The sequence below is a fragment of the Elaeis guineensis genome, chromosome 6 (assembly GCF_000442705.2).
Source record: "Elaeis guineensis isolate ETL-2024a chromosome 6, EG11, whole genome shotgun sequence".
In the NCBI taxonomy this organism is placed as follows: domain Eukaryota; kingdom Viridiplantae; phylum Streptophyta; class Magnoliopsida; order Arecales; family Arecaceae; genus Elaeis; species Elaeis guineensis.
The window spans coordinates 131107173-131134879 of NC_025998.2; the positions used below are offsets into that span (position 1 = coordinate 131107173).

The 27707-nt window shown below is 32.3% G+C and overlaps 1 protein-coding gene across 1 annotated transcript; it reads left to right on the top strand.

The window, feature by feature from the left end:
* The first annotated feature begins 1439 nt into the window (after positions 1-1439).
* Positions 1440-26843, top strand: LOC105046493 (protein neprosin-like). The gene is made up of 7 exons (XM_073260134.1): positions 1440-1595; positions 18850-18934; positions 19041-19180; positions 25668-25825; positions 25957-26002; positions 26326-26472; positions 26616-26843. The coding sequence occupies exons 1-7, from the start codon at positions 1440-1442 to the stop codon at positions 26841-26843; spliced, it is 960 nt and encodes a 319-aa protein (XP_073116235.1).
* The last annotated feature ends 864 nt before the right edge of the window (positions 26844-27707 follow it).

Below are 27707 nucleotides of genomic sequence, written 5' to 3' on the forward strand. Positions count from 1 at the left end.
ACAGACCGACAACAGCAACTTCGTTAGTGATTCTAGACCTTGTGCAAACCATGATGAACATCAAACTATTAACTGTGGATTTATAAAAATGCACTACACATAAATTGATGTAGTCCTCAGATAGATGCCCATATACAAGAGAATTCTATACAGAAAAATTACAAATAAGTTCTCCAAAATAGATAAGCAATCCATTGATAAAATTTGCTCAAGTTTCTCTAAAAATAAAGAATCCATTATAGAGTAAAGAATGAACATAGCTTATTGGCCAAGATGCTTAAAATTTGACTTTGTCACAATATAAATGTCCATACATACAACGGATGCTCTTAAATATCTCATTAGCTTGTAGATCCTTGCTAACATCAGGATGATACTAAAGAAAGCCAAAATGAAAACGAAAACACCATAAGTCACAGCCCATTCCGTGGTTGACATTTATGAACATATTCACAAATCAATAAACGACTGTTAAATGCAGATTTTCTTGGCCAAAACAAGAGGTGAAAAACCACACAGTGTACTAATTGTTGGGAAAAATTGTAATCATAAACAATAATATCATAAACTTTTTTCCTCTTTGTGTAATTAAATGATATATGGTAAAGCAACCTACAAAAAATATGACACTACAATTTTGATATAAATCTTCCACTATTTAGAATAATGAAATTATTACAAGTCTTCTCTATAATAACTAGAGGTTACATAAATATACTATAGTATAATTAAATCTTAGGTTGTACAATAAAAACAAAGGTTTTGTTATGGTGCTTCAAAGGATAGTTTAATCCTTTTATAATTAATATATTTTTAACCATCAGATCAAAGACGGATGGTTTAGATTTCTCCATCAACCATCACTTGGGGTATAAGATGTGCATGACTAGTATAGTAAATACCCCAAACATATTCTATTAAAAAAATACCCCAAATATCAGGGTTAAATTGAATTCTATTTTTTATTTTTCAAAAGCTTCGATGAGATGTGCACGGAGTGCAGAGGAGGAGGGGTAGGGCGGCTACCAGGAGGGGGAGGGTGGGTGGGGAGTTCTACAGTAAAAATGAAAAAAGAAGAGAGTTAGAGGAGGGGGCTACGGTGGAGAAGAAGAAAAGAGAGGGTGGGGGAGGTCGGGGCCGGCACGAGTAGGAGGCAGCATGCTTGAGGGAGGGGGCCCAATGGTGGCCTGCGGCAGAGAAGAAGAAAGGAGAGAGGGTTGAGGGGGTGGCAAAGGGAAGAAGAAAAGAGAGCGGGTGGGTGGGGGATGGGGCGGCACAAGCACAAGGAGCCGGGGGGAGCGGCACCATGCGGCAGAGAAGAAGAAAGGAGAGAGGGTGGGGGGGCACAAACACGGGGGCCAGGGGATGGCAGCATTTGGTGGAGAAGAAGGAAGGAGAAAGGGTGGGGGGGCGGCATGAGCATGGAGGGCCAAGGGGCAATGGCGGCCTATGGCGAAGAAAAAGAAAGGAGGAAGATGGAGGAGTGGCCCAAGGAGGAGGCGGCGTGCTCACAGGGGGGCAGGGAGTGGAGGCCGCCTATGGTGGAGAAAAAGAAAGGAGGAGGGCAGAGAGGGGGCCGGCACAAGCAAGAGACGGTGCACTCACAAGGGAGGCAGCATGAGCACAGGGGCCAGGGGGGTGGTGGCCTATGGTGGAGAAGAAGAAAGAAGAGAGGGTGGGGGGGTGGGGGCATGAGCATCGATGAAAGGGTGTTGGAGAGAGGGAGAAGAGATTGTTGGTTGGGATGCTCATGTAGGAGGTAAGGAGGTGGGAGATAGTGGGGATGGGGGGGGGAAGACCCTCAAGGAGGCGAGCAGTGTTGAGAAAAAGTGGAGAAGAAGATGGAGGAGGATAAAATATTTTTATAAAAAAATATAATAAAATATAAGAAATAGATAGCAGTGTAATGTCTAAATTGCCCTTCATAATAGAAAAATATTTATAGAGTGCCATAGCCAAACTCTAAAAACAATCATCACAAATAAAGTGAATTTCATAATAATAGAAATAGAGGGCATACCTCACCAAATGAATAGATGCTTTAATTAATTAATGAAATAGATTTTTCAAATACCAAGACCATTCAACTTGTCTTAATGTCAAGAATAATATATTAAAATTTTATCAAAATCAAGATATACAATCAACCATTCGATTATCTAACAAAGTAGCATCAAAATTTTCTATTTTCTTCTTCTCCATCTTTTTCTTTTTCTCACCGCCTATGATTCTGTGCCACATCTCTTTTACATACAAAAGCTAGAGCTATGTTCTCCTTTATTTTTTATTTTAACATTATGGGCCCCATATGAGGAGGGATCGCATAACAAATCTCACCCTTCTGACTCATGTGGGAGGTTCTACCAAGTCCGCTTTCTCTCTCCAACTAATCAACATTTTTATGAATAAGATTTTAATCATTATATCCAATCCATTATCATTGGTATGGATTTTTTCAAGACAAAACAACTTCATCTCCAAAGCATCCTAAATCTAATGATATCTCCATCAATATACTTGGATCTTGAATGAAATTTTGGATTATTTGAAAGATAGATGATGCTTTTGAGTGTCACAATAAAGAATATACTTCACTTGCTCTAGGCTTAACTCTTATAGAAAAATTTCATCCAAAAAAGTTTTTTACAAACTTCTACAACTGCAATATATCTAGCCTTTGTAGTGGGCAAAATAACATATTCTGTAATTTAGAGTACTATGCCATGCTCCCACTGAAAAAATCAAGTACCCTAATGTAGATTTTTTGGAATTGATATCACTGGTCATATTTGCATTTTGCCATCTAATATAGGTTTGCCTTTACCAAAGCACAAACATATTATAGTAGTGCCTTTGAGATCCCTAAGAATCTATTTAATAATTGTCCAATATTTCTTACCAAAATTAGAGAGAAATCAACTTATAGCTAGTACAAATTGCATAAGCAATATTTGATGTGTGCAAACCATAGTATACATCAGGCTATCAACTATGGATGCATAAGAAATCTTCTTCATTTCATATATCTTTATCTTTCTCACTTGTAGCATATTATTTGAAACTTAAAGTAAACTAGTTTGACCTTGCTTATGTTGAACCTTTTTAATTGCTTTTTGATATATCCCTTTTAAGATAATCAAAGTTTTATGTTCTTTCTGTCATAATTAATTCTCATGCCAAGGATTTATTTAGCCAACCCTAAGTCCTTTATGGCAAAAGACTTGCTCAACTCTATTTTCAAGCTTTCCATCTTTCTAGCATTATGGCTAATAATCAATATATCATCTACATAAAATAAGAGAACAATGAAGTCTATATCAGAGAATCTTTTTATAAATACATAATGATCAGAAATGATTTTACTGTACCTATGGTCTATCATAAATCAAACTTTTTATATCACTACTGAGGTGCCTACTTGAGACCATATAAGCTTTTCTTGAATCTACATACAAGATGCTCTTTATCTTTAACTCTGAATCTCTTTGGCTGCTCCATGTAAATTTTCCTCTCAAAGTCTCTAGGGAAAAAAGCAGATTTCATATTAAGTTGTTTAATTTTTAAATTCATGCTGATAGCTAAACCAAAAACAACTTAGATTGAAGACACCTTAACCACATGTGAGAAAATTTCTTCAAAATTGATACCTTTTTTTTGACTAAATCTACTTACAATTATTCATGCATTGTACCTTGGTTATGAGCTCTTCTCTTTAATCTTCAACCTGAACACCTACTTATTATTGAGTGCTCTCTTGCCCTTAGAAAGTTCCACTAGCTCAAATATGTGGCTCTCATGCAAGGACTTTATCACCTCCTATTGGCTTTTAACTACTCTCTCTTTTGCTCATGACACATGATTTTTTAGTAGCATTATTGTTCTCCCCCATTAGTGATCATCACATACTTATGAAGAGAATATCTCTAGAAAAATTGATACATAATAAATCTTCTCAACTATAACTCAATTGGTGGTTCTGAAAGGATTTAACATATTCATCTGGCATATCATTATTAGATATGGGCTTATCAACCATGTTTCTATCATCTTCTTGTACATCTCTATTGTTTTCATCATTCTCCATAATAAAAGGCATCTGATGTAGATCAATATAATTTCTAGTGATAGATTTTGGCTTCTTAACTTTTTTAATTTTGAATAGTTTGATCTTTTAGAAACACAATATCTTTGCTTTTGATAACCTTCTTCTCAACTAGATCTCACAATATGTAATCAAAATCTTTATGTGTGTAACCTAGGAAGATACACTATATAGACTTGTCATCAATCTTAGATCTCTTATCTTTGGGGATGTGAATAAATACTCTATAGCCAAACACCCTCATGTGATTATATGAAATAATTTTTTTTCTATTTCACACTCTTTCTCACATCACCTTGAAGAGGAATTGAAGGTGAAAGGTTGACCAAATCTACTGTAGTTCTCATCGCTTCATCCCAAAAGAAATTAGACAATATTGCATTAGAGAGCATACACCAAATTTTTTTCATCAATAGTATGATTTATTCTCTTAGAAACTCTATTATGTTGAGATATTTTAGAAACAGATTTCTTAAGTCCAGTGTCATGGGCTCTATAATATTTCTAAAATGGAGTGCTATATTCACTACCATTATCTGATCTAATACACTTTAGTGAAAGAATAATGCCCTACAAGCTAATCGCATATGGGATGCCATCGGATGTTTTCTGTAATTTATCTTCCAAACTCATGTTATAGATATTGATATTTTATAAAATAGATATTTTGATTCATTATATGCTACATCTTATTATTATTTTTAAGATTATAATGAACCCTATAGGTCTGGATAATGATTTTAGGACCGTGATGAGGTCACGTTAGTGAGACCTAAATCCTTGATAGCCATGACTAAAATATTTTCAGTCATTGATTTATTGAGTCAGAGATCAATAATACCAATAAGACTGACATATCTTATATATGCTCATTGATGAGGATGATTGATCTCACAATCACTTGTGTGGCGACACTAATATAAGGATGTGGATACTCATTAGAGAATAAGTTCTCTGAATAGACCTATAAGAGAACATCTGATGGAGTCTTATTTATATGTCAGCTGATGATTTTCTAATGGAAGTTGTATAAATGATCTTTTAACCTGAGATCGCCATGATATCTTGTGTATATTAATCTATATTTTGATTCACTTCTTAACTTGGTTCTTTGATCTTTGTGTGGGATGTTCTGAAAGTGATGAAATATACATAGAGATTGTGAGTAATCAATAAGGAATTAGTTACTCTTAATTAGAGAAGTGAACATCCTATATAATCTCATAGGTCGATAATTCTAGAAGTCCTTAATCAAAGCAGGATGATAATTAGAAAGAAATTTCTATTATATCATCAACTAAATCATCGACTTCTGATCGAGATACATACAGATAAGCAATTAAATTTGACATGATTTTATGCCCACAGCTTATCTAAAATATTATTTGACTAAAAGATTGAATTACATGATAACTTACCATCGAAAGATATTTTGATAATTTTTTATTAAAAATTTTAAATTTTTTAAATAGTTATGACACATTGCTAGATATTAATATTGACTTATGAACTTATCAAAATTAAAAAATTTAATTTAAAAATTAATTAAGAAGAATCCTAGTTGATTGAGACTCTTGAGCTAACCTAATCTGATCGGATTAGGATTATGTTAAGAGTCAGTATCTACTGTTGGCTAGATTTAGAACCTAACAGGTTACATACTTTAAAATTTGATCTTAATCTAATTTAATTTAAATTTAATTTAAATTTTAGGGGTTAATTTGATATGCTAGCATATTGTGTTAACCTAAGTTCCTATTAGGTTCAGTTCAAAGCATTTGAGCTAAATTAGATCAGTTGCCTTTGACCTATTGGGATTGGATCTATTTTAATTTGATTCTTATCTAACTTAGAAGTGTTTCAAGTATGAAAAGAGTCCTCTGCACCCACCAGGTCTCACACCCAAAAATAAATGCCGTCCCCTCCTTAATCACGTTGAGAATTGGAAGAGTCCTTCTTAATGAAGACTCTTATCCAACTCCTCAATTCCCATCAGATTCTTAGTTATTGCATGCCAAATTAATGTGATGAATTTATGAGGTATAGAAGAGGAGGAATCTTTTTGTGTGAAGGCTCTTCTATGCGAAATAAAGACACGAAGAATTTATTCTCTGCGTGAAGAGATGGAGCACCAAGAGTTGGTGCCCCTTGATCCATCTTCACATCTCCGCTTAGCCTATTTATATGGGGCATCCCACATAGGCTATGGGCTGGATTTTACATGAAATAGAGCCAACTAGTGTGTGATATAGGAGAAAAATTTTGGAAAAAAATTGAGAAAAAAAAGTAAAGAAAAATTGAGAGGAAAATTTGTAAGAAGGGTGGTGAAAAAATTAGTAAGTGTTGCTAGTTTGTCCTAAGGTTTGATTTTTTCATGTGTTGGAGCCCAAAATCAAATCTTAGATTGTGAGATTTTTGAAGAGAATTCTCTTGGTATGATTCTAGTGGCAAAATCAAAGGTGATTGGATGTTGGTGCGATCATTTTTCAAGTTTGAAGCCGGTAGTATTCTTGTAAAGAAAAGGTTGCAGCAGTGCATCGGTTAAGAAAGATCTTGATCCATTTTCATGTGAATCATCATTAGAGAGCTTCTACTTTAGAGTCTCATAGAGATCACCATCTTACTATACTGCTCATTAGAGAAAGGATAAACTTCTATCTCTTTACATGCTTGTTTTTATTTTATTTATCTATAAGGTAATTTTAGGATTTGGGCTCCGATTTAATAGTTTTAATTCTTAAAGCTTTCGATATATTTATTTTAAAATTTTCAAAATTTATTTTTTACTATATGATCGAAATCCAATAGTGGTATCAAAACCATCCTTGTTAAATTCGATCAAATAAGTATAAAAGTTATAATACAGTATTGTTCTAGTTCATATTTTCTCAAAAATGTTGCATCGATTTCTAACATTGATCTTAAAATTCAAAAATTATTTTTAATTTTATTTGAATCATGAATTTAAATTTTAACTATTAAAATTTTAAATTTATAATAATATGAAATTTATAGTTTCATGGTTGCTTGATGCTTCAATTTTTGATTAAGAATGTTATGCATGCCTAATTTGATTAGGGTTATTTTCAATTTGACTAAGCTTCTAATATGTTAAGTCATTTTGTGCACCCTTATATGATCATTTTTGGCATGTTAATATGATTGTTATTATAACTTATAAAAGCATGCCAAATTGCATAATCATATACTATATTTTATATAGTAGTAGTTAGGTTGTACTAAGATCAGTTTAAAGACCCTCTATGAAATTATATTAAGTTGTAATATCGGGATTCACTTTCAAATCAAATGTCAAATTCATTTGATCAATTAGTGTCTAAGTAAGTAAGAAAGGTGATTTTCTAATTAGGTCCATATGCTGACCTTGCCAACTTTGTTGTGGTCTAAGAAAAGCTACAGGATGCCTTCCACCTACTGACCTGGTCAATTTGGTCTTATTGAATTTTGAACTTAAATTGATTAATGATGTAGACACTACAAGGGCTTTTCTTCAAGCTTAGTTAACATAATATGTCAAGATCTTAGTGAGCTTGTTGTGCTATCCACAAGGCTTACTATAAAAATTGATATGATATTGACTAAGTACATATTGATGCTTATGGCATATTTGAATAGTATTACTTTATTGTGCTATCCATAAGGGCAGTATTATTTTGATATAACCATATAGGATTGCAGATTAAACTTAACTAGAATACTATAGTTTGTTGTACTATCCACAAGACTATGAGTGATCTAGAGACAAGAGAAAAAAATATTGAGAATTGTATAAAGTATAATTAGTAAAAAGTTACCTACTCTTGAACTCATGAATGCTTATTGTACTATCCACAAGATATTTATGAGGAATAGGGATCTCAACCCTACTTAGAAAAATAAGGATGTTTCTCATTTTTTATATTTGAAGGTTATGAAATTCGTTAAAATAGTGAAAGAGCAAATCAGGTACAAGTTGAATGATCTATTTATGGATTAAAACAAGTATCGAGGATCTAGAACATCTGTTGTGATGAAACAGTCAAATCATTTGGCTTTACCAAAAATTATGGATGAATCTTGTATATACAAGAAGACTAGTAGGATTGCTATTGTCTTCTTGATCTTATATGTGAATGACATACTGCTTATCGGGAATGATATCCCTATGTTACAATCGATCAAAATATGGCTATCACAAAAATTTTTCATAAAAGATTTGGGTGAAGCATCCTATATACTTGGTATAATAATCTATAGGGATAGATCAAAGAGGATGCTTGGCTTGTCTTAGTCTAGGTACATAGACCTTGTATTGAAGAGGTTCAACATGGAGGGAAGTAAAAAAGGTTACTTGCGTATGGGTCATAGCATACAACTCTCTAAGAAGATGTCTCCTAAGGCATCTGAAGAGAGAAATAGAATGGATTTTATTTTTTATACTTCAGCTATAGGATCAATAATATATGCTATGCAATGAACCAAGCCTGATGTAGCTTATGCTTTGGGCATTATAAGCAGATTTCAGATTGATCTCGGAGAAGATCATTGGAAAGCTGTAAAAAATATACTCAAATACTTAAGAAAGACTAGACATATTTTTCTCATATATGGTGATTCTGATTTGAAACTGAAAGGTTATACTAATTCTAGTTTTCAATCTAATCAAATGATAGCAAATCCATATCTGGATATATGTTCACCCTTTATGGTGGAGCAGTAAGTTGGAAGAGTTTCAAACAATAAATTGTTACTGCTTAGTCATTAAGGTCGAGTATATTGCTACTAATGAGGCTGCTAAGGAGGTCGTCTGGATGAAGAAGTCCATCTTAGAATTGGATATAGTTTCAAAAATTGAACAACTAGTGCCCCTTTATTGTGATAATACTGGGGTAATTACTCAAGCCAAAAGAACTGAGGTCTCATCATAAATTCAAACACATCCTAAGATGGTTCTACCTCGTTTAAAAAATAGTCGAAAGACATGATGTGATCGTAAAGCGAGTTGATACCAAGAACAATATAGCAGATCCATTCACTAAGTCTTTGTCATTGTAGCACTTTGATCACTACCTTGATTGCATAGGCATCAAGTATAAAGGCAATTAACTTTAATGGAAGTGGGAGATTGAAAGAATAATACCCTACAAGCCAATCGCATATGGGATGTGATTAGATATTTTCTGTAATTTAGTTTTCAAATTCATGTAATTGACATTGATATTTAATAAAATAGGTATTTCGATTCATTATATGCTGCATCTTATTATTGTTCTTAAGATTATAATGAACCCCATAAGTCTGGACAATTATTTTAGAGCTATGATGAGATCATGCCAGTAACACCTAAATTTTTTATAGTCACAACCTAAAATATTTTTAGTCATTGATTTATTAAATCAGAGATCAATAATATTGGTAAGACTGGCATGTCTTATGTATGTGTAGTGATGAGGGTGGTTGATCTCATAACCACTTGTGTGGTAATACTAATATAAAGATGTAGGTGCTTATTAAAAAATGAGTTTACTCAATAGATCTATGAGAGAATATCTGATGGAGTCTTATTTATATGTCAGTCGATGATTTTTTAATGGGAGTTAAGTGATCCTTTGACCTGAGATTGCTATGGTATCTTATGTATATGAATCCATATTTTGGTTCACTTCTTAACTTGGTTCTCTGATCTTATGTGGAATATTCTAGATATGGTGAGGTATGTATAGAGATTGTGAGTGATCAATAAGGGACCAACGACTACAAATAAGAGGAGCGAATATCCTATGTGATCCCGTAGGTCGATAATTTTGAAAGTCTTTGGCCAAAGCAAGATGATAATTAAAAAGAGATTTCTAATATATTATCAACTGAATCATCAACTTCTGATCAAGATACATATAGATAAACAATTAGATTTGATATGATTTCATGTCCACAGCTCATCTAAAATATTGTTTGATTGAAAGATTGAATTATACGATAACTTACCACTGAAGGATATTTTGATAATTTTTTATTAAAATTTTAAATCTTTCAGATGGTCATGACACATTGCAAGACATCAATCTTGACTTGTGGACTCATCAGAATTAAAAGAGCTTAATTTAAAAATTAATTAGGAAGAGTTCTAGTTGATTGGGACTTTTGAGCTGATCTAATCTGATCAGATTAGGGTTACGTCAAGAGTCTGTATCCACTATTGGCTAGATTTGAAACCCAAAGGAACATACACTTTGAAATTTGGTCTTGATCTGATTTAGTTTAGATTTAATATAAATTTTAGGAGTTAATTTGATATGCTAGCAATTGTGTTAACCCAAGTTTCTAATTAGATTTAGTTCAAAGTGTTTGAGCTAAACTAGATCAGTTGCTTTTGACCTAATGGGATTGGGTCTATTTTAATTTAATTCTTATCCAACTTGAAAGTGTTTTAAGTATAAAAAGAGTCCTCTACACCCACTAGGTCTCACGCTCAAAAATAAATGCCACCTCCTCCTTAATCATGCTGAGAAGTAGAAGAGTCCTTCTTAATGAAGACTCTTATCCAACTCCTCGATTCCCATCAGATTTTTAATTATTATATGATAAATTAATGTGATGAATTTATGGGGCATAAAAGAGGAGGAGTCCTTCTATATAAAGGTTCTTTTGTGCCAAATTAAGACACAAAAAAAATTATTCTCTACATGAAGAGATGGAGTGCCAAGAGTTGGCGCCCCTTGGTCCATTTTCACATCCCCTCTTAGTCTATTTATATGGGGCATCCCATATGGGCCAAGGACTGCATTTTGGGTGAAAATTAGAGCTAATTGGCATGTGATAAAGAAAAGAAATTTAAAAAAAATTGAAAAAAAGATAAAAAAATTGAGAAAAAGTTATAAGAAGGGTGGTGAGAAAATTAGCAAGTATTACTACTTTATCCTAGAGTTTGATTTTTCTATTTATTGGAGATCAAAATCAAATCCTAGACTATGAGATTTCTGAAGAGAGTTCTCTTGGCATGATTCTAGTGGCAAAATCAAAGATGACTAGATGTTGGTGTGATCGTTCTTCAAGTTTGAAGCCGACAGTATTTTTGTAAAGAAAAGGCTGCTGCAGCGCATCTGTTAGGAAGGACCTTGGCCAACTTCTGTATGGATCATTGTTGGAGAGCTTCTACTTTGAAGTCTTGTAGAGATCACCATCTTAGTATACTATTCATTGAATGAAGTAGAAACTTCTATCTCTTTGCATGCTTATTTTTGTTTTGTTCGACACCTACAAGATGATTCTCGAATTTGTGTTTCAATTTGATAGTTTTAATTATTAAAACTTTCGATCAGTTTGTTTTAAAATTTTTAAAATTCATTTTTCACTGTGTGATCAGAACCCAACATTTAGTTGCCTTTCTATTTCTCTTTCGATACTAGTATGACAATACTTGAATACAATGAGCATCTAATCTTTAGATCTCAAAACAAAAGTCTATACTTTTCTATAGTGATCATTAATAAAAGTAATAGAATATATAGCATCACCAAAAGTTCTAGCATCCGTAGTACAAACATTGATATGAAATAAATCCAAAACATATGATCTTCTATGTAGAGGGGATTTATGAAATATAACTTTATTTTATTTGCTAATTAAACAATCAATATATGTCTTTAGGGGTGTATTTTTTATAGAAAGGAGTTTCTTTCTAGTAAGGATGTCCAGTCCCTTCTTACTCATATAGCTAAGCCACTTATGTCATAATTCAATGGAGAAATCTTTATCTATATTTATCTCTACCTTATACAATTTTGCTTACATCTTATAAAGTGTGCTTGATTTCTTCTTTCTTACTATCACTAAAAAAATTTTAGTGAGCTTCTATTTTCTTTCACCAAAGTGGATATGATAACCTTCATCATTAAGTATTCCAGTGAAGATCAAGTGGAGGTAAATATTTGGAATATGTCTCATATTTTTTGGTAATAGTTGATATAGTTGACATTCAATGCTGATTTTCAAGAAAATATTTCTCATATCGACAATCTTAGTTACTCTATCATTTTCTATCCTGATGCTATCAAAATCACTGCTAGTGTAAGATGTGAAGAAATTACATTGAGAAGTAACATGAAAAGAAGCATCTAAACCAATAACCTTAGTACAATTATGCTATGTAAGGTCTACATAATCTTCATCATAAATAATGGCAATATTAACATCAGATGCAACTGCTATTGTATCATTTTCTTCCTTCTTTTCTTTAACTTATTTCTTTCATTGCTCTCTTTTAGATTTTTTGCACTTCCTTTTCATATGCTTTGACTTACCATAATAAAAATATTTTATCTCTTTTGGACTTTGGACATTTTTCTTGACTTATCATGATTGTTAAAATTTTATGAATTTTTGATTTTACCCCTCCTCCCCCCATACACACCTTTCTATAACCAATGCCTATGACTATGTACTTACATCCTGTTCTTTTCTTCTAATTTTCTTATTAAACATACCGTATTTTATCATTTTCAATATTATGATACTATTAGGAGCTGAATTATTGAATGATATAACTAGAGTTTTCTCACTATCAAGTAAAGAACTAAGCAATAATAATACTTGTAACTTATCATCTAGCATTATTTTCATAGCAACCAATTGATTTACAACATTCTAAAATCTACTCAAATGCTCGACAATTGAATTTTTCTCCTTATACTTCACACTTACAAGCTTCCTGATCATGAATGCCTTGTTCTATGCAATTTTTTACTCATAGAAATTCTTCAATTTTTTCATAAACTATGAGTATTAGTCTCTATGGCAACATGATGAAAAATATATTATAATCTATCTACTGTCTGATCAGTTCAGCTATCTTTTTATTTATTTTCTCCTACTCTTGCTGAGTTTTGTTACTTGATTTGGCACTATTTTTTTTAATGGGATCAAATCTTTGCAAAATAATAAATTTTTCTTTAGGGCTTTCAAATTAAATAACTAAAAAATGTGAGTTTAACCACATCTCTACCTATATATTCTTCTATTTAATCAATACAAGAAAATTCAACCAGCAACCATTTTGTTGATAAAAAACTACAATCATAAACAATCATATCACAAGCTTCTTTTTCCTCTTTGTGCAATTAAACAGGATATTATAAAGCAACCTACAAAAAAATAATAAACACCACAATTTTGATATAAATCTTCTACTATTTAGAATAATGAGATTACTAGTGGTCATCTCTAAATCAACTAGAGGTTATATAAACATACCATCAAGAATAATTTTGGGTTTTAGAATAAAAACAATCATCATTAATAAAGTAAATTTCAACAATAATAGAAATCGAGGATAGATCTCACCAAATATATGCATGCTTAAAATAATTAATAAAGAAGATTTTTTAAAAATTGAAACTGTTCAACTTATAACTCTTGATATCAAAAATAGTATATTAAAATTTTATCAAAATTGAGATACAATCAACTATCCAATTATTTAATAAAAATAGTACCAAATTTTCTATTTCTCCTCCTCCAACTTTTTTCTTTTTCTCGCCACTTATGTTTCTGCACTGCATGACTCTTTTTCGCACAAGTAAGGCTACATTCTCCTTTATTTTTTATTTTAACATTGTGGCCCACATGAGGAGGGACCGACAACACTGATTTCCTAACAATAATAGACATAGAAATGCCAAAGAAATCTCAAATTTATTAATATTTCCTAGTTATGCTGAAATTTAAAGGCAAAATTTCCTTTTCCTATAATTTCTTGCAACTGAACAACGTTTCTTTCTGGTAACAAGCATATCATGACAAAAAGCAACAAGCTTTATCCTTCTGGTTTTTATGACCTTCATCAATCTTCTTCTACATCCATTGCTACCATGTGCCACATAATCACTACATCACAAGCATTTTGGAATCTTTTCTCATTACCTTCATCCTGGTTTCTCCTCCTTTCTTACCATTCCCACAAATCTGAGCCCTAGGCAAAATTAATGTGGGCTCTATCAAATGGGTCATGGCCTAGCCATGCATGGCATTTATTTGATTGGAGAAAAGGAATTTTTCATTAAACCCATGCAAATAGAATCTCACCATGAAAAAAAAATAGAACAAGAGGAGAATTTTCAAAAATAGGGCTTAAGTCACTTTTCTTTCTTTTTTATTTTTTTATTAACTAAAAATGAAGTATATATCTTATATTTATAATAATGAGGTCTATCCTTATACAAATTGCATTGAATTTATCTTCTAGTTTTGAAGGGACTTTTTCACCTAAAATAAATGTATTTAGTAGAAATAATCTAAAAAAAGCTAAGACGAAAATTTGTAACGAAAAAATTTATTTTTATCAATAAAAATTTTTTCATCACAATTTTAGTGATGAAATAAAAAATTTTATCGCAATATATAGTGAAAATTTGAATATTTTAGGATTGTCAAAATTTTCTAATTTTTTTTATGATGAAACTAATATTTTATCACTAAATTAAATTATGGATGAAATAAAATATTTTTTATTTTTTTATAATGAAAGCACCTGTTTAAATGCAAATTTTTTTCAGATCAAACATATTTCACATAAAAATATATTAACATAATAAAATATTCAAATTCTAAATAGTAATTTTAAATAGCAATAAGTTTCATAGCAATCATTGTTATATATAAAAATATGAGTTCATACACCATTTAAATTTTAAAAAAACTATAAACTATATATCATAAGAGTCATTGGTCTCATTTCATCCTCCAAGCATCGATCTCTGGCCTGATATATGTTGCGATGGCTGTGCAGAGACGGTATCATGCGGCTATAAAGGAGTTAACTCGGAGGCATCGATACCAAACTGTCCTGTCATCGCAGCCACTATCCTCTCGAGCATCTGACTATAATTTATCCAGTAAGTAATTTGATCCTATATCATGCTCATTGATGTCCTAATTACCTCTGGCACCGAGGCATCATCAGATCGATCGGACGATGAACTATAGGATTTTTTTGATCACATGCTATGCCCAAATCCTAGCTGCCGCTTGAGGACGGCATCTAAGATCACATCATTTGTCATTGAACAAACTTACTATGATCCAGCATCGCTATCAGATCCAACCTCCCTCGTCGCCTACTCTCTCAATTGTAATATTTTTTTTTCACAATAGACCAAGTAACACTATAAATTTATTTCAAAGTCTTTAAAAGTATTTAAAATATAGGGTAATGATACTTACATGATGCTATCTCGCCTCTTCGGTCACAAACTCACCATTCTTGTTTTGATGGAATTTATCGTAAGCATCGACCGTGGATAGTTCCTATTCAAACAAAAAATAAAGGATATCAAAATAATTTAAATATTTAATAAGAACTTACAATATAATTACAAATATAGTTACATACCATCCTCTTCATTCCCTGTGCAAAAGAGGCACTTCCTTGCATGTGAATAGAATCAATCTTACTCCTATTCACCTTATTCACCTTCAATCGATACTACAAAATATACACAATTATAACCAATAAAGGACATAATAATATCAAAATAATTTGAAACACCAGATATACCAAAAATGTCTCACTTTCAAAATGCTCGCATAACCACCGCTAATTGTCACTAAACCCAGCCCGATTTTTATAAGACTGGGTCACAAGGTCAATCCCCTTCATCTGCAGCTCATTACAATATTTATGAAGCCTACATCGTGGATCACTGATCTCTATATCTATTTGCAGCCATTTTGAGAATATATGCCGTCACTTGTCATTGGTGCAATCCTTGAAGTCAATATTATCCTACACATATGAACATTCATCATAACAAAAAGTAAATATATAGAATTATTTATATAATAAAAAATTGTGCTAGACATTCAAAGTTAATTCTTACCTTTATGTGAGATACTAGAGCATCAAGGTATCGAGAGGCTACATGCTTGAAACTTTCAATGGCCCACGAAAATTGATTCCATGTATACAAACTGATCTCATTTGCGACTATACTAACTTCTGTGCCAACTGAATGATCCTGAAATATTTGTATTTTCAATTTTTTATTATGTGTATGCACGTATTTCTCCAAAATAAGGCCCCTACTAGGACCACGCACTGTACGTCGCTGCTGTGTTCCTGCATATGAAAATTCATGAAATGAACATATATCATCTACCAATAGATGTATATAACAAAAAAATATACATAATTTATAAATTGATACAGATGTACCTGTAAGAGGATGATGTTGCGGTGCCATGACCTCCGACTGGGCAAGCTCTGACTGAGCACTAGTCTGCTCTGTGAACTCGGACAATTGAGTTTCATCTAAATCCTCTGACTCATCATGCAAAATGCTAAAGTGAGAATATGTATCATCAAGTGGGGCTTGCTGTCTATCCTACGAATGTCCACGTCCAGAACTAACCATGATGCTGCAACGATTAAAATAATTTATATCAGCACGTAAGCAAAAAAACTTAAGTATTATATGATGTAATAAAAAAATAAATTAAATTATTTATTCATATTAATTATTGTTCTCAGAATCTGAACTCGTGTCCATATAGTTATCCTCAGTAGAACTCATAGAAGGCATCGGCCCTGAATTGCTACCATCATCATCGTTGATGAAGTCATCATTCATATGTGATTATGATCTCAAATTATTATTGAATCGTGTCCGTGCCCGGCCCTTACCGACGTTCCAACAATAAGAACATCCTCAAGTTCCAACAATAGCCATGATGCAACAACTGGAGGTGCAGCAACTCTTAAAGCAATTGAATAAGCCCGTAGTCAAGAGCATCAAAGTCATCCATCCAACTATTCATTCATTTATTCTTATATCGGATTCTTTTGGCTTTTCATGATCAAAAAATATTTTTTGTTCATTCCAAGAGAGTTCTCAACAAATTTTCTGAATGACTTTTTCCAATAAAAATCTATGTTGCAAAGTTGTTATTTATTTAAAGAAGAACCTTAATTTGATTAGAATTTTTTGTATTACTTAATTAAATATTAATCTTCTAAAAAGAATTTTGATCTCTCTCTCACATACTTTTTATTGTTGGTCTTCTATCATTTTTTAAGGATTTAGGTGGTTTTCTTCCCATATTATCCCTACTTAGCGAAATCCCCCATGGTGGCATTTGGTGACCCAAATCAAATCACCATGGTTATCTAAGATCATCAATGATCTGCATCCTATAGTCATCTGATCCCCGGTGATCTAACATCACCATGTTTTATAAGCCATGGTCCAGTAAAATAAAGATTTCCTGATATCCATGAGTAATCTAATTGGTATTCTATAGGAGCCCAAGATTATTGACCATATAATATTAAAATTGCCCATAATATATTCCATAAAAATATATTTTTTAATCATATGAATATATTTTAAATAAATTTTGAATATATTTATTAACATATTAATAATTAATAAATTTTATAAAAATATATTTATTAGTCCTATAAATTATTAATCTTATAAAAATACATTAATTATTATTATATAATTAATATTTATATTTATATTTATAATATGCTATTTATTAATATGAATATTTATTTTGATTAGAGAAAAAGCTAATATATTAGCTACTTTTATTATATAAATATAAAGTATAATAAAATATTTCTAGCTTAATTTAAAATTATCACTGAATTATAATATGTCAATAATATGACTAATATATATTATAATATAATATTAAATATAATATAATATATTAATGGCATACTAATATATCAATTTTTTTGCTTGATCGAGGGATATTTTTGTTTTTAAATTTCAATTCAAAATCACTGTCTAGGGATGATCTTAGATTTGCAACTTTAAAGATAGATATCCCATCACTAGATTGGTGATTTGAGATTATTACCATGTTGGATCATCATAGTGTAATCAAATATGGTGGCCTCATCATTTCCACCCACATCATTCTCGATCTTGGATCGGTCACCCCACGCTAAATGCCCCCTATGGAAATTAAGATATTTTTTTATTTTTTTGTCTAAATATAGAGAATCATCCTAGCCGTTTCTTGTTAGTATGGGAGATTTATCTTAAATTAATGGTCGTTAACTGTTTATCTAATTGCTATTTTTTAATTATTTTCTGTCAAATTTGGACGGCTTCCTCTCGGCTCCATTCCCTCCTCCTTCTTGACTCCTCCCCACCCCCAATCTAATTCAGTATCCCCGATCCCCAGATTCTTACAAGTGGCCCTAAATCCTTCCATTGTGGCCCTAATCTCTAATCTACTGATACATCATGACTTCCTTGCATGGCATCGCTGACTGTATCTTTCCATTCTTTCTGTCGTTGGCCCGATCCGTTGGTGGTTGGGAAAAATCTGGATTATTTTTTATATAACAAATGATAAAACAATTATTCTACATAGTATTTTAGGAAGCACACGGTAGCGAGAAAAATATTTTCGTCCGATGCTATCATAAAACTAAGAATTTTATTGCATTTCTTTAAAAAGAAATTGTTATCTATCATTTACTTGCAGTAGTGCCATCTAATTTATAGAGTTAAAATCATTCCTCTGTACTTATCTGGGCATTATAAATTCTATAGCTATGCTCTTTGTCTAATCTGTTGGCATTTTGTTCTCAGTTTTTAAAAATAATTTTTATTCCTTTCGTTTGTTCATACAACCCCATCTAGTTTCTACTGTAATCTTCCTGGCATTTTTCACTGTGATGCATCTGAATTTGTTGTTTCATTTGTTCTCATGTTTGTTTTCCTTTTAAAAAGAGTCCGGATGGAGATATCATAGACTCTGTCCGCATCTCTCATCAGCCAGCCTTTCCTCTACTCAAGAACGTACCACACTGTCCAGGTGCGCTCTTTCCCCTTCACTTCCTTTTCTTTTGAAATTCTTCCCCCTATCACTTAATGTTTACACCTGGTGGTCTCGTTATTTACTTTGTCTTCACTTTGTGCAGAATCTTCAGATGAGTCCAAGTTTCCCCCCATCGATGAGAACGAGGAATGTAGCTCCATACCTCAGCTTTGGCATCAAAATGGGAGGTGCCCCGTGGACACCATCCCTATTAGGAGGAACAAGAAAGATGATGTTTTGAAGGCCAGTGTCACACCCCGAACCCAACACCTGATCGGATGATGGCCACACACTCTTTAGAGCAAGTTCTAAAGAATATGTAAGGTCAAAAATAATTCATTCAACCTCAACATCCATAGTCTCTAATTTTAATAATAGTTAGTAAAACTTACATAATTATAAATGAAATTCCTTCGATCCTCTGATTAGATATCAATGGCACTCTATTTATGCATCCGCTCACTCACAAATCTATACCATAGCCAACTATGAACATTCTGTAACTCTGAAAAGAAAAAAAAAAATAGAGGGATGTGAGCTTTACAATCTGGTAAGAATTTTTATATCACACCAATATAATAATATAATTTGAAAATAAAGATAAGTAATAAAATATAAAATATCATATTCAATATCCAAAATAATGCAAACATTTATAAATCATCTGTCTTGTCAAAAAAGATGCATAATCATATGTTAAAAAGTGAAATACTTTTGTTCAGCAATTATTTCATGTCCTGTCTTTCATTTCTCTTTTCATAATCATATGATCGTGAACCTTTTTTTTTTCTGGCTTTGGACTAATCAAGTCTATACCTCAATTTCCATCCGTATAAAATTTTACTCATAAGCTTGTCAAGGCTATCCCAGGCATGAGCTCCTGGCCGGCTGTCCCACGTACAAAAGTCCGTGGGGGGCTATCCCAAGCATAAACTCCTAGCAAGCTATCCCAGGCATGAGCTCCTGACCGGCTAATCCATGTATAAGCTCATGGGGCTGTCTCAGGTATAAACTCCTGACGGGCTATTCCAGGCATGAGCTCCTAGTGGGTTGTTCCATATGACAAGACTAGTCCAAATCATATTTCTCTTTTTTTTATTTTCATGAGATTATAATACTTTGACTTCTTTAATTAATTTCAATTTGCAGCGTGATCACAATGAAAATATCATATCCATATAATCATGCCACCAATCACTGATATATATATATTGACATAACATACTCATGCTCAAAAAATCATATAAGCAAATAACGGTGTCTCAAACATAGCAAATTCATTGGTCACAAATTCAATGATGCAAAATTAACATTACAATACCAACGATAAAATAGCATATATAATGGTGATCATGTATTGAGATTCTTACTTTTATCAGTAACCAATCTAAATGCAAAATTCAATGAGCCCCTCAATCTACAAATCCAAAATCATGATATTTTGCTCCATATCTTCTTGTAAAATAATTATATCTCTACATGATCAAGATTAAATATAAAAATCATATATAGAGAAATTATAGATAAATGACCCTCATAACATAAATCCAGGATCTCTCCTAGGATTAACCAAAATTAAAATTTATCTAAGTATCTGGATCCTCCATTAGTCCATAAGAATTCTAGAGTGAGAAAATCCATAAAGAGAGAGAAAATTCTAGAGAGAAAAAGTAGAGAGAGAAAGTGGAGAGAATCTTCGTATCCTTTAGATGAAGCAATGATGATCGAGATTATCGGAAATCATACCAAGATGACTCAATATAAATTTACTAACATCAGATGCTATAAATTTCGAATAAGAGCCAGGCTGGGATCCACCTACTGCATGAATTTCGAAGTAATTTCAGATCATTTTATTTTTATCTCAACTTTATCTTAGGATCTGTGATACAATTAGAGAGGAAAAAAGAGAGTAGAAAGATCTTAGAGAGAGAAAATTTTAGAGAGAGAAAGTAGAGAGAGAATCTAGAGAGAGAAGTTGGAGAGAGAAAGGTAAAGAGAAGAGAGGAAAGAGAGAAAAAAACTCTCTCATTTTCTTTCCCTTTTTTTCTTTTCTTTTCTTTTTCTTTTCTTTTCTTTTTTTTTCTTTTTTTCTTTTCTTTTCTTTTTCTTTTTTTTCTTTCACAGGAGCAGAGGACCCGCACGGTCCTCTTCTTCACAGAACAAGGGAGGTCCTTCCTCCCTCTTGATCCCAAACTAAGAGCCTCCCCCCCAACCGACCATCACTCCGGTTGGTGGAGCAGTCCCCAACGATGTCGAGCAATCGGGTCCGGTGACCAACGATGGCAAACACTGACGGGAAAAACCAAAATAACATGGGAAAAAATAGGGGATCTTCTTTGAAATTTGTTTCCAGCAAAGCTGATAGCCGGTGATAAGATCTGGGGTTATGAGAAGATGAGCAAGTGAGAGAGAAAGAAGGATTGGGACCTTACCTTGGTTCCGATGGCATCTCCGGTCTTGATTTCCTATGGGCATGGTGAAGGCAATCAGTGACTTCAACAGAAGAAAAGAGGGAGAAAGAAGAGAGAGGAAGCCTGATGTTTTCATGGCTTGCTTAAGATTGAGAAGAGAGAATTTATAGATGGGATCTAGGGCTCCTAGAGTCTCAATCCCATTCTGATTCAAAGAGGGAATACAAACTCTATCAGGAGTCCTCTTCCATTCTCTTCTTTCTTCTTTTTTTAAAAAAAATCTGAGTTATTACATTCTCCCCCTTAAAATAATTTCATCCTCGAAATTAACTTTGCTTGATTAATAACTTTGAAAGAACATCGATTATGTCAGTCTCGAACTTTTAATAGTCAGTCTTATATAGTACTTGTTTCACAAGATTTTGATATAACAAAATTATGTGAGATCTCAAACTCATTCTCTTCATGCTGGTTTCTCTTTTTGTTTTAACAAACAATAACATCTTGACCTGATATTTAAATACCAAAATTCTTTATTCATTATGTTAATTGATTAACTCATTACCTTTAGTAGAAACTAAAGATAGCCTAAACATCAAACATTTCTCATAATTACAAGCTTCTTTTTCTCTTTTAACCTTCCAACAAATTTAACAACTGGACTTCCATCTTAGGAAAACCTCAACCTTCTACATCAGTTCGAGTAATAATATTAAATCTAAAAAAATGAGATCCATGTCAAAATATTCTAAGTTTGAACTGACAGAAAAACTATCAAGTTATTAACAATAAACCTTGAGATATATAAAGTTTTTTGGCATTATCTGTAATAAAATAACCTACTGATAAAAAATATGGCCCGGCTCTGATCAGATTAGCTCAAAATCTATAGTATTTTTTCACTATCAATAAACTCTTTATTTACAACTAATGCATTCCATCATAATATCTTCTAAATCAAGAAATTAATATTTCTAATCGATTTAAACCATCATGCTTTTACTGCGCACTCTGATCTTAATTTACTAAATTATATAGGTTTATTGAAAGATAAGAATATCCTTGTATATTAGATCAATCAAAGATAAATCCAACTTTCAAATTTCATATAAAACTTAGAGCAAAATTTTAAGTTTCTTTGTCTTTACTATCTCTTAGACATAGCACATTAAAATTAAATCTTCATCCACCTTCTATATTTGAACTCATTACATAAGCTTCACTACTCTTCAAGAATCCAATATATCTATAATTAATTTGAGTTAATCTTTAATTTATCTTACAATCATTTAGATAATTTTCAAACCAATCTTTTTTTACAAAAAAATTAACTCCAACTTGAACAAACTAGAAGAACTTAAGTCAATATTTTTGTAAATAGAATCAACTTAGTTATTTCTTATGAAGCTCCCTTTATCACAACCCTTAATATTAATTAATAAATCTAGAAAAAAATCTTGTTCCTTATATGTTAAGATTTATGTAAGTCATTCAAAATTTAATACTAGCAAGATATCTTAGCTCAGCTCAGAAATCTAAATTTTGATCTGAATTACAGTGCATTATCTTCAATAATCACAAGAAAAAGTAAGAAATCTAATCATTTGATCCTAACATGTATATCATACTCTAATTAAACTAATTTTCTTATTCAATTTAACAATAATATTAAAATACCTTAGATCCACTTAGAAAAGTAAACTTTTGACTTGAAATTAAAATACAACTTGAAAGATCAAGAAATTATATTCAAATATAATATTTTGAATAACCAAAAATTTCACCAAGACATATATCTCATATTTTCATAATAAATTTTAAATATATTTTTCATCTAAAATTGAGTTTCATATATGACCTCCTATAGGTTCGATGTTCAAAATATTTCTCTCTCGTATGATGTAATTTCTTTTTAGACCACATCCTAACTAATCTTTTTTTGATAAATTTAAAAATTTATAATGATAAGATAATTAACATCAAAATCAGAAAAGTTATCATGATCTCCACTCATATAAATTTAGTATTTCAAAATTATAAAGTATATCCAACATAACATATCAATACCTCCTACTTCATTTCAGGGTCATCACTTCTCATACTCAGGTCAACCCTACTAATTAAAATCCAAGATATAACTCATTAATTCTATTATAGACATCATATATCACTTATCTATAAATTTTATCATAGTATTTATTGATTCAAAATTCAAATATTGATTTCTTTCTTTTATGTCCATCACATTCCTTATGATCATAACCTAAGTTCAAATATCATTTTATAACCTTAAGATCAAATACCACTTAAGTTATATTCTCTGATATTACTCTATCATATACTATTGATCATACATAATGTTTTGATATCACTTCATAATCCCTAGTGACTTAAGCTCTGATATTATTTTCTCATATCCTAATCACTTATATCATAATCTCCAAATGATCATAACCTGAGCTCTGATTCCATTCTATCACACCCCGAACCCAACATCTGGTCGGATACATGATGGCCGCATACTTCTTAGAGCAAATCTTAAAGAATATGCAAGGCCAAAAATAATTGATTCAACCTCAACATCCATAGTCTCTAATTACAAATGGAATTCCTTCAATCCTCTGATCAGATATCAATATCATTCTATCTATGCATTCGTTTACTCGTAAATCCATACCATAGCCAACTATGAACATCCTCTAACTCTGAGAAAAAAAAATGAAGGGGTGTGAGCTTTATAACTCAGTAAAAATTTTCATATCACACCAGTATAATAATATAATCTAAAAATAAGGATAAGCAATAAAACATAAAATCTCATGTTCAATATCCAGAATAATGCAAACATCTATAAATTATCTGTCTTATCAAAAGAGATACATCATTATATATTAAGGGTGAAATACTTTTGTTCAGCAATTATTTCATATCTTGTCTTTCATTTCTCTTTTCATAATCACATGATCTTTAACCTTTTTCTTTCTGATTTTGGAATAATCAAGTCTATACCTCAATCTCCATCTGAATAAATTTCTACTCAAAAGCCTTTTAAGGCTGTCCTAGGCATGAGCTCCTGACCGACTGTCCTACGTATGAAAGTCCGTGAGAGACTATCCCAGGCATAAGCTCTTGGCAAACGGTCTCAGACATAAGCTCCTGGCCGGCTGATCTACGTATAAGTCCGTGAGGACTGTCCCAGGCATAAGCTCCTGGTAAGCTGTTCCAGGCATGAACTCCTAGCGGATTGTTCTACATGATAAAATTAGTTCAAACCATATCTCTCTTTTTTTTATGAGATTATAATACTTTGACTTTTTTAATCAATTTCAATTTGCAGTGTGATCACGATGAAAATATCAGACCCATATAATCATGCCATCAATCACTGATACATATATATTGACATAATATACTCATGCTCAAAAAATCATATAAGTAAATAATGATGTCTCAAGCATAGCAAATCCATCGATCACGAATTTAATGATACAAAATTAATATTATAATACCAACGATAAAATAGCATATATAATGATGATCATGTGTAGGGATTCTTATCTTTATCGGTGATCTATCTAAATACAGAATTCGATGAGCTCCTCAATTTACGAATTTGAAATTAAGATATTTTGCTCCATATCTTCTTGTAAAATAATGACATCTCTACGTGATCAGGATTAAATATAAAAATCATATATAAATAATTATAGATAAATGATCCTAATAATATAAATCCAGAACGTCTCCTAGGATTAACCAAAATTAAGATTTGTCTAAGTATCCGGATCCTCCACTGGTCCACAAGACTTTCAGAGAGAGAAAATCTATGAAGAGAGAGAAAATTTGAGAAAGAAAAAATTTTAAAGAGAGAATGAGAGAGAAAGTGGAGAGAGAATCTTCGTATCTTTTAGATGAAACAATGATGATTGAGATCATCAGAGATCATATTAAGGTGACTCGATATAAATTTACTATCATCAGATGCTATAAATTTTGAATAGAGTCCCAATCCCATTCTGATTCAAAGAGGGAAGACGGACTCTATCAGGAGTCCTCTTCCGTTCTCTTCTTCTTCTTCTTCTTCTTCTTCTTCTTCTTCTTTTAAATCTGGGTTATTACAGCCAGCTCTGTGGAAAGATATGGGAAGAAGAGCCAGGGGACAATCCCACATCCCGCTTCTGCCAATCCCACTGTTGTCAGCAATTATGGCCATGAGATAATATTTACTTGTAGGTTTCTTTCCCATGCTTTTCCACTTCTTTCCCATTCTCTTTCGCCTTTCTCATTTGTGTTTGTTGGTGGATCTTCTTGAGTAGCATGCGATTGTTTATGTACAAGGAGGTTTCTACTATGGAGCAAAGGCAACCATGAATATGTGGAACCCAAAACTGGAATCGCCAGATGCGTTCAGTCTGTCTCAGCTTTGGATTATTGGAGGACCTGATCAACTTCTAGATACCATCGAAGCTGGCTGGCAAGCATGTTATTGTTTCGATTTCGAATAAATAGGAAGTAGTTTTAATTACATAAAATTCTGAAAGTCCTCTCTTCACGCATTAACTAACTTCTGCTGGTTACTTTTGATTTGTTGCGGAAAAAAATCAGGTTTATCCAGACGTGTATGGAGATAATAAAACAAGACTACTGGACTGTAAGTTAATATTGCTTTCATTTTTCGCTTGTCCTCAACTTCTCCTACCTTGTCTTCCATGTGTTGTTTCTATTAGTTTCTCCTTTCCTCAACTTCTCCTACGTGGTCTTCCATGAGTTTTTTTTTTTTTTTTCCTTCAATACATTTATCTTATCAAATAAAAGGGATCGTTGGATTGTTCATTATCTTGAGTTTTTCTGTTCTTTTCAAATCAATTATATGAAAGAGATGAGGTGGCACAGGCATTCTTCATTTAGATGGATGATTTACATGGCAAAAATTATAAATTTGTGGCTTCTAATATTTTGCTATGAAAATTTCAGCAAGATGGTTATCAATCAACAGGCTGCTGCAACCTAAAATGCCCTGGGTTCATTCAAGTCTACAAGAAGATAGCATTGGGTGCCGCCATCGACCCCATTTCGAGCTATGGTGGAAAACAATATGACATCACTTTATATGTCTGGAAGGTAAAATAACAAATGCATGTGGTTTTTATTTCTCATCCCAACTCGTAAACTCTTGGTGTAGCAAAACTACAACAATCATATTTTACTGCTTCACTTTTCTTTTTCTTTTCTTTTCCTTTTTTTTTTTTTTGTTTAATGAGTAGGATCCAAAGACAGGGAATTGGTGGTTGCACTATGGGAATCTGTCTCCATTAGGATACTGGCCTTCATCCTTGTTGCCTTATTTGACATATGGTGGCCCCCAAAGGGGGAGGGGATATCGTGAACATAAAGTTAAATGGTCAGCACACCTCGACAAAGATGGGCAGTGGCCATTTCCCAGAAGAAGGTTTTGGCAAGGCGAGCTACTTCAAGAACATTCAAATAGTTGATAACTCCAACAAGTTTCAAGATCCTCAAGGGATTGCCACCATCATTACGAGACCCAACTGCTATAATGTGCAGAATTACAGCAATGGTTTCTTCTACTATGGGGGCCTGGTAGAAATCCCAATTGTTTTTAGAAGACTTAACTTTTTGGCTTGTTGAAAAAAAAAAAAAAAAACCGTGCAAAACATTTAAGAAAAAATAATTTGCAAACAATCAATGCATAATGAAATTGAATTGTCTTTCTTATCATCAAAAAAATAATAATAATAAATTATTTTTCTTTTTTGTATAATCAAGTTAACCGTCAAAATCACCGAGCAGTAACAGTCAAACCACATAATGAATAATCAATATGAAAGTAAATTTTGTAGCCCACATGTAAAAGAGATATAAAGAACTTTAAGAGCAACAACTTCCTATACCTTCTGCCATGGGAGATCATCATACAAAGAATTAATATTTGTTGGTCCTAAATTCTCCATTGAAAGAACTTGCTCAATTCTTTGACAAAACAGGAAGTAACTACAAAGTGTGCAGATTTAATTTGGACATAGAACGGCTGAAGGAATCTCAAATTTATTAATATTTCCTGGTTATGCTGAAATATAAAGGCAAATTTTCCTTTCCCATAATTTCTTGCAACAGAACAATGCTTCTATCTGGCAACAAGAAAATCATGACAAAAAAAAAAAAAAAAAAAACAAGTCTTATCCTTCTGGCTAGTATGACCTTCATCAATCCTCTTGCACATCCATTGCTATCAAGTGCCACATAATCACTACCGTAAGCATTCTGGAATCTTTTCTCATTACCTTCATTTTTGTTTCTCCTCCTTTCTTACAATTCCCATAAATCTGAGCCCCATA